The 17,053-nt window shown below is 36.1% G+C and overlaps 1 protein-coding gene across 1 annotated transcript in view; it reads left to right on the top strand.

The window, feature by feature from the left end:
* Positions 1-17,053, top strand: part of ADAMTS19 (ADAM metallopeptidase with thrombospondin type 1 motif 19) — a 130,767-nt gene that overhangs the window by 96,795 nt on the left and 16,919 nt on the right. Inside the window, exons 16-21 of the mRNA XM_036404027.1 lie at positions 156-236; positions 5,728-5,885; positions 6,611-6,764; positions 9,499-9,634; positions 11,928-12,132; positions 14,061-14,213. Of these exons, the coding sequence (XP_036259920.1) occupies positions 156-236; positions 5,728-5,885; positions 6,611-6,764; positions 9,499-9,634; positions 11,928-12,132; positions 14,061-14,213 (887 nt within the window). The remainder of the gene's footprint in view (positions 1-155; positions 237-5,727; positions 5,886-6,610; positions 6,765-9,498; positions 9,635-11,927; positions 12,133-14,060; positions 14,214-17,053) is intronic.

Below are 17,053 nucleotides of genomic sequence, written 5' to 3'. Positions count from 1 at the left end.
TTTTGCAAGAATCTTCAAAGTATTGCTATATAAATTATAACTTGCTACACTTAAAGAGCAAAATAAGGGAGAATAAATGAGAAAGCATACAAGATGTACTTTTCTATGCTTTTCTGTTTTTCTACTTAACTTGGGACATCTGGTCTCATGTTTAGGTTATGTGGAAGCTTTAGTGATACCTGCAGGAGCAAGAAGAATCAAAGTTGTGGAAGAAAAACCAGCTCACAGTTATTTAGGTAAATATTTTATATGTTTTATTGTTAATGTCCTGTTTTGCTCAACACTGAAAAATGAAAGCTAAACATGTCTTTGTCATTCAACAAAGCCCTGAGTAGAAAAACAGATCTGTGAAGAACTTGTATAAGGAAGAAGAAATTATTACAGTACCATTTTTCATATAGGTCTTCTTTTGGACTTTTGTCTCATCTTTTTTAGAGAATATTACACTGTATTTAGATTATGTAAAAAATGTCTGTGTATATATATGTATGTTTGCACATTTTCAATTTTTATATGGAAAGTAGGTTAAAACTACTGAAAAGAATTTTGTGCTCAAACATAAAATAATTTTTACTCAGAAAAGAAGACACTGGCATCATAAAGAAATTCACTAACAAAATCAAACAGAAGTTCTAAAATTAGACTGAAAAAGCAGAAAAGTATTTCTTTCACTATTTTGAATTGTCTGAATCTTCTAAAAGACAAACTTAATCACAGTGATATTTTTCTTTTAGTTTTTCCATTTAAGTGAAATTGTCTTTCATTGATTGAAAAAAAGTATTTCTCTTTTAATGAGGTCTAAAGAAGTTGAGTAAGAGAATACACTCTGTTATCATTATTGTTACAGGGTTCAAGCAAAAATATGAGATTTCATAATTGGTATTGTTTTGTGCAGGGCTTAAATTTAAATTGAGGGAGACATGGTATGAGAAATAGGACAATGATATGAAAAATTCCCTGGTTTGGTCACTGTTCTTAGTTATGTTCATAAGAAATATTTACGTTTTAAGAAGTGTTTGAGTATTCTCAGTACTTCAACTGAGATAATGTTGAAGATGGTGAATCTTAATTATGATAGTTTAGGTTATCAGTGGGTGACTGCTGGTTTGCCTTGAGGCCTGCACCTTCCCAAGAGGTTTAGAGATCTGGAATATTTAAGTGTTCCCCAATGAACCACAGATATGGATATGTAAGAGTGTTAAAACAACAACTGAAGTTTGTCTTCTATTGACATATGTGGAGAATAGAAATACTATTATTTTCTATTTTTTGAATAATGTAAAAATAAATAAATAAATAAATGCTGGCATTGTGTTTAGGGAAATTTATTCCTTCTTCATGAGCAGCAAACTGATTTAACTCTTGCCTCACAAAAGGCAAAAATAATGAAATTCTTTGTATGTCCATGAAATAATATCACTCATGATGCTCATTTGTAACAGTTGCCAGCTATCTTCTATTTTCTTGTTATTTTAATTTTGTTTTCACTAATTTTACTGGTTTATATCTGAATGAGGCTGTGACAGTATTTCTGTGCAATAAATTTTGTTGAGCTTATACCTTTTTTTTTTTAAGCCTTTTTGGGGACCCAATAACAGGTCTATTGCCATATCTTGAATTAAAACCTGTATTGTTGCACTTTTTTTTTTTTTTTTTTTTTTTTGCTAGCACCAGGTATTTAAACTTTTTTCATTTTTAGGTTACTTTGAAAGCATCAGAATTTGAATTGCAAAGGAATAGTTTTTGAATAGGCATAGTATAATGAAAGTTTTGGGGTGAGAGCTTAAGTCTTTAACCTTAGAAACAAGATTCTTCACAATGCTATGGCTAAAAATTTGGAAGGTAAAATAGATTAAAATCTTTCATGTTTCTGATTGGTTTTCTATTTTACAGTTCTTTATGCTTATTTTGTGTGGCACCATACTTAGTTCTGTACTTGAAATTAGTCAATACAGGCCAATGCCTGTATGGCCTCAAACTTTCTTGTATAGAGGACATCAGGACATGGTTGAGAGCCTAGGGGTAAAAAATAAAGACCAGGCCAAGAAAGGAAACTTCTTGGTTGGTGGGTTACAACAGGCTGCCTAACCAAGCAAAGTCTGTTGATGAAGTGCTCTTACTTCATCTACAGGAATCATCATGCTTGTAGTCTCTGATCTGGCTTAGTAATCTCAGTAACCTGATGTCTGCTGGAAAAAAAGCGCACCAACCTGTGAATAGTCCAGGAGATTCTTGGAGTGTACTGAGGATAATTTTTAAATCAAAACTATAGACCCAAGTAATGGTGTTCCTGGACCTTGTTGATTTCTTCCCAACCCAGATGAACTATTTAGAGAGTTGGTGGCAGCCTAGACTGCGATGATCATGCCCTGCTGGAACTCATGATTTTTAGGGATATGGGCCAGGTGAAGACTAAAGCCAGGACTTTATGAGAGCGAACTTTCAGTTGTCTAAGGAATTGGTAGATGGTAGCACCTGGGAAACTGCCCTTGGGTCTACCAGGGCAAAACAGAGCTCGTTAAAGATTTAGGATACCAGTTCGTTAAAGATTTAGGGTAATAGTTTTTAGTCACAATTAAGGATAATAACTTTTCCTAGATTGCAAAAGCTCTTGATTATGCCAACATATAAGAAATCAAGCAAGGAAGGCAGGAGAATAGCATGGGTGAGAACGGACCTCCTGGTAAAACCAAAGTGTAAGAATGGAATGCGCAGGCAGTGGAACCAGGAACATATATCCTGGGAACTATATAGAGACGATGCTCGTATATGTGGGGATACATTCAGGAAAACTAAGGCACAGATCGTGCTGATTTTGGCAAGGAATGGGGAGATTAATAAAGGTTTCTACAGGTTTTTAGTCAGAAAGGAGATAGTAAAGAAAATACACACACCCACAACACACACTGAAAAATAAGACAAGAGAAACTAATGATGGTGGGCGTGGAGAAGGCTGCAGTGCTTCACAGTTTTTTGCCTCAGCTTCAGTGGTAAACACTTTTTCCATATCTTTCAAGTCCCTCAGTACCAGGGCAGGGAATGGTGGAATGAAGTTCCTCCCATCCTGGATCAGTTTTAAGACCACCCAAGGAACCTGAACATACACAAATATATGGGACCTAATGAGATGCATCCCATGGTCCTGAGGGAGCTTGCTAATGTAGTTATCAAGCCACTCTCAAGTATATTTGAAAAATCATGGCAGCCTGCTGAAGTGCCCACTGGCTGAAGAACAAGGACTATTGCATTATTTTTGAAGAGAATAGGATAATGAAGAGGACACTGGCAACTAGCAATCAGTCAGCCTTAGCCCTGCTGTTTTCAAAAATTACTTAAATTTCAAGTCTTAATGTTGTTAATATGTATTGAAGGGACACCTGATAACCTGAATGGAAGTGAAGCAATTACTTCCTTGACAAAAAATATCAGTGACTATACTTTCATTTGGAATTGAATTTCAGATATCTTCTACATTTTCTATAGAAAAGTAAGGGTCAGTCAAAATGACATTATTTTTGACACTTTTCTTGAAATATGACTATATTTTGGACAAGGCAGAAAACAAGATCCATTAAGTTAATACAGTAGAGCGATTTGTCCATATTAAAAAAAAAAAAAAATTATTAGTAGGTACTGATTTACCAAGTGGAGGACCAGAACCAGGGTACTGCTTCTCCCGACTGAGAAATGGGAGATGCAATAGCTGAACTGTGATTTGTTGTATCTGTCTGGCTTTGTATCCTCTCACACCTCATTAAAATTAGACAGGTGTATAGTCTTGGCGCAGTAATTAAAAAATACATTGCACTCATCACCTTCACTTAAATGCCATTGTTGTGATGGCTGTTTTATGCTCAACAGAGATACAGTTGTAATTAGTCCCCATGGTTTAGCACTGAAATTGTGGTTGTGGTTACAATTGTGGTAGGCTTTCCCAGTCCAAGTTTTCTTTGGTGGTCTTTTCAAGTGTAGATTTATTGCTTGAATTACCTGAGAGAGGATATCTTGTGTTCTGAATGTTCTTCCTATTTTGGGTTACCTTGTACAGAGTAAACTCTTCTGTCAAAAGTTAAGAAGAATAGGAATATATGTACAGCATGGAATAAAACTCAGTGAACTTGCTTACAAAATGGGGTGTGACAGAGTCAAGAACAGAAGCTGTACTGTCTGAATCCAAATCCACATTTAAGGCTTGAGGACACACTTTCTGACTTTTTCTAAGACCAGTGACTCATATGAGGAATCTGAAAGCAGAAAATGCAAGATCTGGCATATTTCTGTATTCTGAGCTGGGATTCCAGTTTCCTGCACATGTCTGCATGCTATGGCACACGCATTCATTTTAAAGACCAGACAGAATGATTTCTGTTGCTCTCTGGGGAGAGGATGCTGCTCCATCTGAGCAGCATGACCCGGCTGGACCTTGGCATGTTCGAAAGTATTTTTTTAATTTCTCCACTGAGAAGAGGATTAGCCCTAACAGTTTGAACACTAAATAGAATTTAATTACCACTAACAATTGAATGCTTTAACTTAAAATACTGGTTTTTAAATCTTGTAGAATCACTGGTTCTTTTTAGTACAAGACTGTTATACAGTGTTAATGGATTTTATAGTCTTAACATCTATTACACAGTGCTGCAGTTGTACACTTCAGTGGTGTCTTATTCAATTGGATTCCTGCCAGCCCATAGGCCTGTTGCCATTGTTTCCCATAGAAACAAAACATAACAGTATAAATATGAATAGGAGAGGACATGATTACAGGAATGACTCACATTAACTTACAACTTTAAAAAGAGAAATTTTGGAACATGTGGATGTTCTCTTACAACAATCTGATGCCAAACATGCAATTTCAATGAAGTCAGACATGTAAAACTTCTTGTACAGAAGGTGTCTTCAAGTCTACTTCACATGATTATCCAAAACAAATTGGACCAAAATAAAATATTATACCAAAATAAAATGGACCAAAATAAAATAAAATAAAATTACAAATAATTTACTGAAGAATCTATTTCATTTACTATAGAAAATGTCAATTTTACTAATGTAGAATTCTTTGTTTTCAGTGTATGGAATATATCTTGTCTGGCTTCATCATATTTTTAAATATAAATTAGATCAACATGAGAAATGATTCAGCCAAAAAGAAGAAGCTTTTCCTATTAATTAGAAGCATGCAATTACATGGTGAAAGTGTATAAAGTCTTCTCAAATTCTAAGGTGCAGAAAAGACAAGTGTAGTTATTAGAGAGAAAAGAATTTTGAACTAGAATTTTTTTAAAAAAAAGTTTTAGCTTAGTTCCACAAATCTTGAAGAGTCCCTTGTGAAAATTATGTTTCCCATGCTTTAATGGATTATAGAAATGGCCACCCTGGGAACAGAGAATATTGTTCCCTTTGCCTTAAAGTAATTCAGTGTTTAAATTAAGAGTTATGCTAGAGCCTGTCAGTCTTCACAGGCGTTAAAATGCTGATTTGAAGGATTAATTTGAAGTAATGTTAAATACATACAATTTTGCCAGGCATTCCCTCCAGAAGGTGTTTCTGAAGCACATATCAACTGAAGTTCATGTAAAGTAGGATCCATAAATATCTTTGCAATCAGAGTTAGGTGAATTTCACCTACTTTTTAAATTATCTGAACAGAAAGTGAGAGGAGAAGAAAATCACTACTGAACAGGCACCTTTTATATTGGGTTCTTTTCATGTATTTTGCAGCTCTTAGGGATGCTGGAAAACAGTCAATCAATAGTGATTGGAAGATAGAACATTCTGGAACATTCAATATTGCTGGGACCACAGTCCATTATGTTCGGAGAGGTCTCTGGGAGAAAATATCAGCCAAAGGTCCCACAACATCACCCTTACATTTACTGGTATGACAATTCAGTTTTTTTACTTGATATAGGATGATATTTTTAATGATATAGGATAGCTAACTAATATTTTTTCCAGACTCCTCAAGAGAATGAGATCTGTGTAAAGCATACCTTATTTTGTGTTTACATATATATTTACGAATGTGGGAAGGAGGGGGTTAGGAGAGAGAGGTCTGTCAGCCTGCTTGTAAAAAAACGCATTTAAATCCAAGAGCGATCTTTATGTTGTTGAGGCAGGATTGAAGGTCTCAGCATTCCTACAAATGTCATAAAAAGCTGATGTGCCAAGTAAGGAGAGAAATTCAAATTATTTTCAGGTGTTTTTCTGAAATTTCTGGCTGACTATAGCATAGCATCACCATTTCAGAATTGCAATCACCAAATTCTCTGTGAAAAAGTGGAATTTCTATGCATTTCAGTTTAGGATAGGAAAAGTTAATAGCCACCATAAAGAAAAACAGAGAGATGATGGCAAAGGTCTTCATAAAATTCAAATCCTTTAAATTAAAGGATTTTTCTTAATTAAGCAAAATATTTTCTTCCATTGGCTTTATTTGGATACTCTAATTAGTTTATTCTAGCAAATCCGTTAGGAGGGCTGAAAGGCAATAGTGCATCAAGTCATTCTGTTGTACTTTTCAAGATGATCTACTTGCAGCTTGGAGCTCGTCTTCCATAGTGTCTCTGTATGTAGGAAGGTTTTTGTTCTTTGTATCTTGCAGGTGCTGCTCTTCCATGACCAGAGCTATGGTTTACACTATGAATACACAATCCCGTTGGATCCTCTCCCTGAAAATCAGAGCTCTAAAGTACCAGAGCCCCTTTTCATGTGGACACATTCTACCTGGGAAGACTGTGATGCTGTATGTGGAGGAGGTAAAATAAAAGGAAAATGTACAAACACACACACACACGCGCGCGAAAAACGACTATGTGCATACAATATGCAGGTATATACATAGTGCAAATGTGTGTGTGCAATACACACCTATATGTATAAACACTATGTATGTTTATATGTAATTAGGATTCTGATGGTCAATGTTGTATATTTATACTAATATCCTCTTTGTGGTTTGTATGTTTCCATACAATGTAGACGTATGTCAGTCTTATGCTTTCTGCTGTGTTAAAAATACTGTGATAGCTCTAGGATGAGATTAAAACTAAATTTAAAAAGTAGGAAAAGATGGTAATGACAGAACAAAATCTAGACTAACAAGCAAATTCAGGACACAGTTGCCAAGAAGAAATACAAGTGCAAGAGCTAGAAAAAGAATAGAAAGTGCATTCCACTCTGCATTTGGAACTACTGAAGATAAATGATCTGTAAGAGACATTTCAAACCACAGCAAAGCTGAATCCCAGTCTCAGATCAAATAATACAGTTAGTAACATGAGTTGAGGATGATCCAAAAACATATGGAACAAATATTGCAACACCAGATATTAGTATGCTGATATTATATTTTTCATGAGTTTATTAAACATTAAAAAGTGATTTTGGAAGAACAAAATATGGTTCTGAAAACAAATATTGGAATATGAACAGTATTGATGGAACAAAAGTCTTTCAAACTGTTTTCTAGAAGATGTTATTTAAAATGATACTTACTTACACTTAAAAAACACTTCAGATAGGGTTTTTTTTTAAATAAATGCCATGTACAGTGATGTGTTCACACTTTGTGCAGTTAGTCAGTGGGTAATTTTTGATAGCTGTCTTTCATGCTGACAGCTTTGATGGTCGTGGTTGCTCTGATCAACAGTTCTGAGAACTGCCATGCACCTTGTGATTGAATAGGAAAGCCTGGAAATGCTTTTCCTTCTCATAACATCAGCATAAAGAACACAGTGTTCTAGCTCCTCTGACTGTGTGAACAATCCTGGTGTCATGAAAGATTGCTGTAGTTTCCATAAACATGCTTTTTGTGGTTTGGTAGGAAAACTTCTTCCCTAGAAGGTATTTTGTTCATGGTGCTAGTAGCATCCTCTGATTCTTAATAGTGCATCCCAGTTTACTTGTGAATTCACACTTTTTACAGTTTCCTGATGTATTTTTAGAATAGTTTTAATGCTACTACAATCTGTTATTATTGCCCCAGATATTTCTAAATATTTCTATCATCTGCAGAAATCTTAAAATGCGGTATGTCAATAATTTATTCTATATTCATGCTTAAATAAATATTTAAATGTTTGACTCTAATGTTTATAATTTTTTTTTCTGTTGTAACTGGTCTTCATTTTATGTTATTGTCTAAAATAGCTGAGTTATTACAAAGTTCCCTAGAAGGTAAATGTTCTGAAATACTACTGAAAGATTTTTCTTACTTTAGACAAAACTATTTTCACTTTCCTTTTACTTTCTGACTTAAATATCAAGCAGTAATGAAATCAAAATACTGCAGCTTTTACCCTGTCCAACTATTTGTGATTAAAAGTTAACATCAATATTTTGATTAAATTGAATAAATAATAATAAAATTATCAATAGTTTTGCTTAATTGTTCAAAGCATGTGTGAGGATACAACTATTGATGAAGCCATGTGGTTTTGTGTATATTTGCATATGTAACTGGTCTGTGACCTCCTGTGTTGCAGAAAAGCTTTCTTTGCATGGGAGAGAATATGAATACAAAGATGTGTATATATAAGTGCAGAAAGAATTGTCAAACATTTCAAACCCTGTGATATGATAGATTAGTTGCATGTGCTGTCACGTACACAAGCCCTCTGTAAAAATGTCAGCAGTGGTCATGCACATAGTGTGCATTTATAACATAACTGCTTCATCCATGGGCTGATTTTTCACCTTGGGTGAATGTTCATGTTTAAGCCTGCCCTGCTCCTGCACACAGCCCTTTTGCCAGTAAATTTCCAGAGTAGAAGTAACTACAAGAAAAAATGGTTCTAACTGAAATCCTGAATTCAAGGATTGCTAGTTTTGTAAAATTAAGGCTCCAGTCTAATTGCAAGTTACTACTTGTGATAAGTATTACATTAAATTCTAATTTCTAATGTTTCCATGTTCAAGAAACACCAGGCTCCAGGCCACCATCAGGACAAGGACTCTGTACACAGCATGCACTTCATCTCTGCAGCAGTACCCTGCTTCCTAAATGGCTTTCTGACCCTGCAGATCAGGTCATCTGACCTCTTTGTTCATGGGAAATAGTGCAGACTCCCAGCTGAAGGATTCATGTGCTGATTGCCTTTATCTAAATGCCAGCCACAATTTGTCATTTCTTTCCTCATTTTACGTAGTAATTAACAACCATATTTGTAATTTTCTTTAAGCATTGTTCAGTGATGGAGTTGCAGTGGTTGAGAAAGAAAAATATTCCAGTAAGAGTGAGGGTTTGGCCTATAACTAGTTGCAGGAGTAAAGCAGAAAAACTCTTAATGCTGGTGTGCAAAGACTAGGTTAGAAACTCACAATGTTTCCTACAAACTGTAGGATTTCTTTCAGATTCCCTGCTGGCTTTGAATTTCTTACACTGGTTTTTCAGTTCTTTTAGCCAAACTGTATATGAAATAGCTCTATCTGTGTCCTTAACAATTTGCATATTCTTGGTTTCCTCAAATACCTGCTTCTTCTGTTTTCTAGGTGAAAGAAAGACAACCGTCTCTTGCACAAAGATTATGAACAAGAATATCAGTCTTGTGGACAACAAGAAGTGCAAATATTTAACAAAACCTGAACCACAGATCCGCAAGTGCAATGAACAGCCCTGCCAGACAAGGTAATAGTGATTTAGTTAAATTAAACTATAATATCTAGATGTAAAAGCCATGTAAAAGCAGTGGACTGCTTCTCACAATGAATGGGCAGTAAATACATTCATTCAAAACATTATAATGCAAAATGAAGGGAAAACAGAAATGCTGGAAATTGTTTCTCCTGAGTTTTAATGAAAGAGAGTCCGTAAGCGCCATGTCTGAATAAATTCTTATCCAGTAAAGCAGTTGATTCCTTTCCTCAGGAAGTATTCTCACAGGCTGATCTGTGCTACGAAACTTAAATGCTGTATATATAAAGACATATATGGATTTTAATCCCATATTAATTAATGATATGTTTTACTGGGGTTTTTTTTGAAGCAAGGCTTTGTGTCTTTAAAGCTCTGGATAAACTCTGGGTACCCTAAATAGTAAATAAATAAAGAAATCCCTGTTTATCCCTTTTTTCATGTTAATGCAGCTTGAAGTGTAGCGAGCCTGCCCCTCACTCCTGTCTTTCCTCTCACCCCAGGAGAGGGAAGTCCTTGTATGTGGATCAACAAACAGACTGAACTAGACTCTGGTGGTTGAGCATGGCAGGAGGCAGGAGGCAGGTCCATGTGCAGCCTGTGCCAAGCAAAGCCCACCCACCACCCACTGGTGTTCCTGCAGCTGAGCTGGCAGCCTGCTCCTTGCACTGGCTGACCAGGTCAGCACAGTGGCCCATTTCAGAGTCATGCCATTTGGCAGCTAAAAATTATTTCTTAAGGAGGTCCTCAAGAATTGCATGTACTTTTTAAAAGCAAATTAGAGCAAGTCTACACCTTTCAAGGGAGGGGAAAGCAACTAGCAAGAACTGGCTAGCATCCTCAGGAGTAAGCACTAGGATCAGTCTGCTGCAGTCATCTGGAGGACAGGTAGATGGCATTTTTAAACAAAATAATGCAAAATAAATTAAATGCAAATACTGTTGAAGAAAGTATGTAAAGTGAACAAGAAGGCATAGCTTTCTTGGAAGGGATGAATACTGAAATTGATAAAATATGAAGTATGATACATTTTAAGTAAGACAAAACAACTGACATTTGGTCTTCCCCAAAACAGGGCATTACCCTTTGGAGGGATTATTTAAACTTCATTATATGAATATTTGAGAAGACCTTTATTTTGTTTTATTAGCACCACTGTTTACTTAATGGATAGAAATGGAATAATCTGATCTTTTTCTGAGGCATTGTCTACCATAAATTTTCAGTATTCTGTGTTTTTTCCAACTTTTTAAGTGACAATTTTAAAATTTTGCTAATTGATACTCAGAGATGCTGTCCTGAGAAATGTAGAAAGATTTAATAATCCAATTTTTTAAACATTCTAAATGATGATTACAAAATTTTATTAGCTTTCAGGCAGAAATGTTACCAAAGCATACACTTGCATATAAATACTTATTTGCTATGGGCCTATGAAGAAATATCTTGAAGTGTATTTCATCATCTTGACCGGTCATGATTTGTAAATTATGTATCTGGACAGACAACAAAAAAACTCCTCAGTTTTTTTGCTACAAATGCATGACAGAAGATTGAAAAAATTTTATTAAATATCAGTTTCCTAAAAACTTTCCTTGCAAACTAAGTCTCCTTGAAAACTCTTGTGTTTTCAGGAGACAGAACATCAGGGGCAGAGCTGTTTGATTTTTAAAGGCACATGGCCATAATCTGGATCTACAGAACATCTGGGGAAAATTATGTTCTAGAACAATTGCTCTCTAGGTATGTGGTCTGTGCCAAACGGCATCAGCCTCCCCTGCTGTTGTGATTTAAGCCATACAACCTGTTAGGCTTTACTCTGAAGAACATGAAGAATTTTGGGGTTTTGTGCTTTTTCCAGGGCAATGAGTCTTTCACACTTGAGTGATTCTTGCAACACAGTATTTTCAAGGAATGCTGGACTTCACATGCTTGGCATACACTTGAGATAGATAGACATACAGAGAATAACAGGCAGGCTGATCAGGGATCTGTCATCTTTATGTATGTATATTTTGGAAATTTTCTGATTGGGATTATAATTAAAGGAAAGTAGTTTGAAAACATAGGGGTAGTGGACTGGGGAAGGGTTAGGGTTTAATTAATACCGTATGAAATTTAATATATGTTAGATTCATAAATACTCCGTTAGCAAAATGACAATAAAAGGAGGCTGAAAAGATGCAAGTGTGTCTTGGGTGTATACACTTAGAATAAGTGAATAAGATGTGAAGGTATTTTTTCCCTCCTGATTTTGTATTAGTACATTGCCTGTGCTTTTTTGCAGATGGATGATGACAGAATGGACACCATGTTCAAGGACATGTGGAAAAGGCACCCAGAACAGACAAGTAGCCTGCACGCAGCAGCTCAGAAATGGGACCCTGATCAGAGCTAGGGAGAGGGATTGTCTGGGGCCAAAGCCTGCTTCTGCACAGCGCTGTGAAGGCCAGGACTGCATGACGGTGTGGGAGGCAGGAGTCTGGTCTGAGGTGCTGCATTTATTTATACTCCATATTCTCCAAATACTCCAAATACTCCATAGTCGTTATTTGTGCTTTGGTATTTTTTGGAAATAAGGTTTTTTTCAGCATCAAGTGGCACAGCTCAGCCTAATGATTTTCATGGTTCTCGTGCAGTGTTTCAGCAAAGGATTCAGGGGCTAGGAAAACCAGCTGTGTAGAGCTACTGCATCTTACCTAGTTAATGTTTTGCAGGTCTCTTCTGGCCGGTTCTCAAGCACGTATAATCAAGTATGTCCTGTGTGCAGTAGTGGGTAACTTGGGGGAAATAGAATTAAGGCACCACTTATCAGCTAGCTACAAGACCTTGGGTTCAGAGTGGAAACATCTGGGATGTACTTTTGTACCAAGGGATGTTGATCAGCAGATGAGTGATGCCATCTGCTTCAGGGAGGCTTTGAGGGGAGCCTTTGGCAAAAAAAAGGACGTCTTCTTCCCTTCCTCTTTCTTTTCTGCTCTTTTTCCAAACCAACAGCAATAGACAAATAAGCTTGTAAATAACACAATTTCACATATGCTACATCCTGAAGTATTGCTGTAAAATGTAATCATTGTTCAAAAAGCTTTATTAATTTAAGGTCTTTAAATGTGCTTGTCCATTTGGCTTTCTTCATCTTTGATTTCTTCTAAAATTAACTGGAGGAAGAAGAGTATTGTTCTCACTGCCATCTGGACAAGATGAAAGGATTATTCGGAACTTCTCCTTTCATTGAAAGAGTAAAGGCAATTCTGATTGCCTCCCATACTAGAAGCTGTGCGATGAATACCTCTGTGATCAAAATAAGTATAGCAGCTTCTGAATGAGGGTGCAGTCCCTTCTTTCAATTGCTCTACTCAGCAGAACTCCTTGATCCCCAAGCAAGAAAGAGCTAACAAATAGGGAATGTTTTCAAAGATGAAAAGCACATGCTAAGGTAGAGATAGGAGATATAAGTAACACCAGTTTCTGGTGTGGTACACAGTTTTATGATGCGAGAGCTTGTGAGAAGAAAGGCATCCATTTACAGAGATGAGTAAAAGAAATTAGAATCACAGATTGTTTTGTCAGTTTGTTTTACTTGAGAGATGATAAATGACAGAGCATGTTTGTGTTGGGAGCAGTAAATTTTTTTGAAGAGCGAGGTATTTCCCATGGCCATTCCTACTATCACCATTATGTAGGAAGCTAGCCATTACTGCTTCCTGTGGTTATAATCAGCTTGGCACAGGAGAGTTGAACTGCAAGCAGTGGGATGATCAAAAGTAGTGATAATGTTTTGAGAAGGAAATGGCGTCATTTTTGGCTGTGTAAGGGGGAATGGTGAAAAAACCCCATAGATTAGGACCTTCTAAGCAACTTGAAAAGAGCTTTCACATGCTGACTATATAGTGACTTTGAATTTTCATGTTCAGTCTGGATTCTTGCATCGTTTTGGAATATTTACTTTTCCATTCTGCATTTTTTTCCTCCTCTCAAAAAAGGCTGTTGGACACTAACAGAGCTTTTCTTAAGTTGCTTCATATCTTATTCCTATGAATGTTATTTTGATTTTCTTTCAGTGTATTTCATTTCATTGGAAGAAGAAAGATTGCCTTATATTTTTAGTGTAAAATTTTGCATTCATTTAATCATGACTTCTTGGATCATTTCTTATTCCAAACACTATTTTGTCCTTAAGCAAGTAATTTTTTATCTAATTTTGGGATAAAATTAATCAATTATCATTTTGTCCCCTAAAGAATTTTTGTTCAGTTTTTCTTTTTTAATAAATCTAGTATTGATGCTATTGAAGGTTGGAAGTTAGGAGATCACTGAAGCTGTGAAATATTTATGCTGACCTGACAGAAGTCATATAGAAGGGGATGAAATGGGGTAAGGGAATTTTGTAGAAATCTGAAAAACCATTTTTTTCCAACAGTGCTCTGTAAAGTGTGGTAAGGGAGTACGGCATCGGACTGTGAGGTGCACTAATCCACGCAAGAAATGTGTTTTGTCCACAAGACCTAAAGAAGCAGAGGACTGTGAGGACTATTCCAAATGCTATGTCTGGAGAATGGGAGACTGGTCTAAGGTGAGTAATCCTTGATTCTAGTCCCTCCCAGCATCACACATTTTGCAAGTTGAGTTCTTAATAAGAATTACTCTTATCAAAAGTGTACAGATGTCTCAGCTGAGGGAACAATAAGGCTAGAAACAAAAAAAAAACTAAACTGGTAGTTGCAGTGAGCCTACATTATAAATAAAAATCAGGAATATAAAGTAAATGTGACATAAATCTAGAATGTAATGCAAATTTGTATTATCTTATTGTGTTAGGCAGGCAAACAGCTTCAGAAACTGCAGCCAGCTCCAACCTTACCAATCACATATGTTGTTAATTTGTGTTTGCACATTTTATTTGTGGTTCCAGTAAAGTACACTCTCCAGTCATATACACTAGCACCTTTAGCTTATTAAATTTCCACATAAACCATTTAGCATGTGGGAAGCATCTATTACTGTTTTTCTTTTATTATTTTTTTATTATTATGGACACTCAACATAACTGTCATTACATTATTTCCTTGGCATATGTGTTCTGAGAGGTGGATATGCATAGGCCAAACAATAACAAACAATATTAGTCAGATCTGTGATTAGCCTTCAGTATCTGATACAGTTTTGTAAAACCCAAAACATGCTGAAATTGTGAAATTGAACCTTGTCAAGGTTTTCTCTTGCTGTATCACAGACCACACTTCAGCAGAAAGATTGTAATCTTTTTTTATTTCCTTTGTTTCTCTTCATAACTTTGCACACACTTTTACTTTCAGCACCTAACATTATTGCAGCATTTTTTAAACTTGCTTGTATGGAGAAGTATTTAATGTATTTTTAGTTGTCTTTCATGTGATGTAGGAGCTGGAAACAAGGACTAAAGCCAGCAGTGTATGGCTAGCCAGCCTTCCAAGAATTAGCTGCAAGTACTCTGTGAGTAACTAGCTACTTCAAAAGCATATAGTATAACCATTAATTTTTTTTTAAACAACAGAAGCAACTAACTTTCAGTAGCAGTATTACTTTTCCAAGCTGATATGTTTGGCAATAATATTTAGTATTTCCATTTCTCTACTACATAACTATGGTTAAAACCTGCCTCGTTTAGCACTAGCACCAGTGGGAAGTAAACCATGGAGAAATGACCATCTGCTTTCTTAATTGAAGCAACCATTCAAATTGGGGTTGCTGAGGCTATGTGGGCATGCTGAGACAGATACACTGTGTTCCCAGTGTCCTCTGGAGTGAAGAACTTTATCCTCTCAGTGCCTTTCACAAACAACCATGTCACAGATGAGTGTACAAAAACTTATATCTTCTTGTTTAAAATTTACTGGCAATTTTGTATTTCCTGCTCTCCTCTTTGAGTCAAAGCTGTAATACTCTCCCCCAAACTGCACTTTGAACTTCAAAATTAGGACACAAGGAATTATGGAATTGGCAAAATCTTTTGAACAGTTAGCATACAGTCTGACTGTGACTTGTGCAGCAGAGATTTTTCCAAGATTTATACTAACAAATAGATACCTTGATTTCTCTATGGGACACAAGTTCAATTTAAAATATATTTGCATGTGAATTTCTTTTCTCTGTAACTCTTCTGTTCCATTGAAGGAGTACATAGCAACATGAAGTCATGGCCTACATGTTGATATGTCTGCAATGGTCAGAAAAAATGAAAAGCTCAGGTAAATGTTAATCTTTGCTCTGTTTGTTTCTTACCCAGAGGTTCAATGCAGCCTTCTGTGTTCACAGTTTTTACTCTAGGATTGTTCTTGACATTGACAGAAGTCTGTTCCTTTGAGCAGAGCCAAGTTCCCTCTGGCTAATGCCAAGACTTGACTTGAAAAATTTAGATGACGCTTCTCACACATTGAAACAAGAGGCCTAATATCTTTACTTGCTTTGCTGCTTCCTTTGAACTCCTAAGACATAATTTTAAATTAAGCTTAAATTGCACTATTACTGAAAAGATAACATGATTAATAATTATGGAGTGCTGTAACACAGTTAGTTTGTTTTATTGGTATAGTCACATAAAGATCAAATAGTTTTTGACCTCTGTGTTTTAACAATACCAAGATCAAATAAAATTTGACCAAAATTCCAAATTCCAATACATCAATTATGGAGATAGGTGTCCTTTTAAAACTCAGTCTAAAAGAAGTCTGTACAACCTGGCCTGTGTGCAACCTTTAACTCTGTAATGGTGTTTAAGTTAGTAGAGTGGGTCAATATGCTAAAACTTGCTGTTCATAACATCACTCAGGCTCTGTGCCACCTTTGTGAGGAATATAGGTATGATGAGAAAGGAAAGAATAAAAGCTCAAACTGAGCTTCTGGAGCCAGCACCTAGCAGCATTACCAACGATATTGTATTTTCCCAGCATATGCCATTCATGACATGTCCTACCTAACAATGTGCGAGGTACCTTCAAATGAGGAATGCTTAGAGACCATAGCTATTCTAGCACCTGCTAGGGCAAGGTGTTGTTAGCAACAGTGTCCCTTGCTAAGCTGCCCACTGGCTACCCATTTCAAAGCCATACAAGGACAGGATCATGCTCAGAGGCATTCATCAGCTAAGTATAAACAAGTAGGCTGAGGAGAGGTGAAATTAAATTCATGTGAATGGCATGTTTACATATCTGCACAGCTTACGAAAGAACACATCATTGTAGAAGTCATTCTCCAAAAAACACTTTAATTTCAGCAGCATAGGGTGCTCAAAGGGCATGTCTACAATACTTTATGTAGGAAAATGTGTATATTTTTTTCTGCTACTATCACACTTTTCAGACCATTGTCAGAATAAATGAAGCATGAGAAGCAGAATGAATTTTGGAACAGAGAATAATTTGGAAAGGGCGTATT

Source organism: Molothrus ater, chromosome Z (assembly GCF_012460135.2).
Source record: "Molothrus ater isolate BHLD 08-10-18 breed brown headed cowbird chromosome Z, BPBGC_Mater_1.1, whole genome shotgun sequence".
Lineage (NCBI taxonomy): Eukaryota > Metazoa > Chordata > Aves > Passeriformes > Icteridae > Molothrus > Molothrus ater.
Note: the sequence above shows the minus strand (reverse complement) of the source record. Positions and strands in the feature narration are given on the sequence as shown.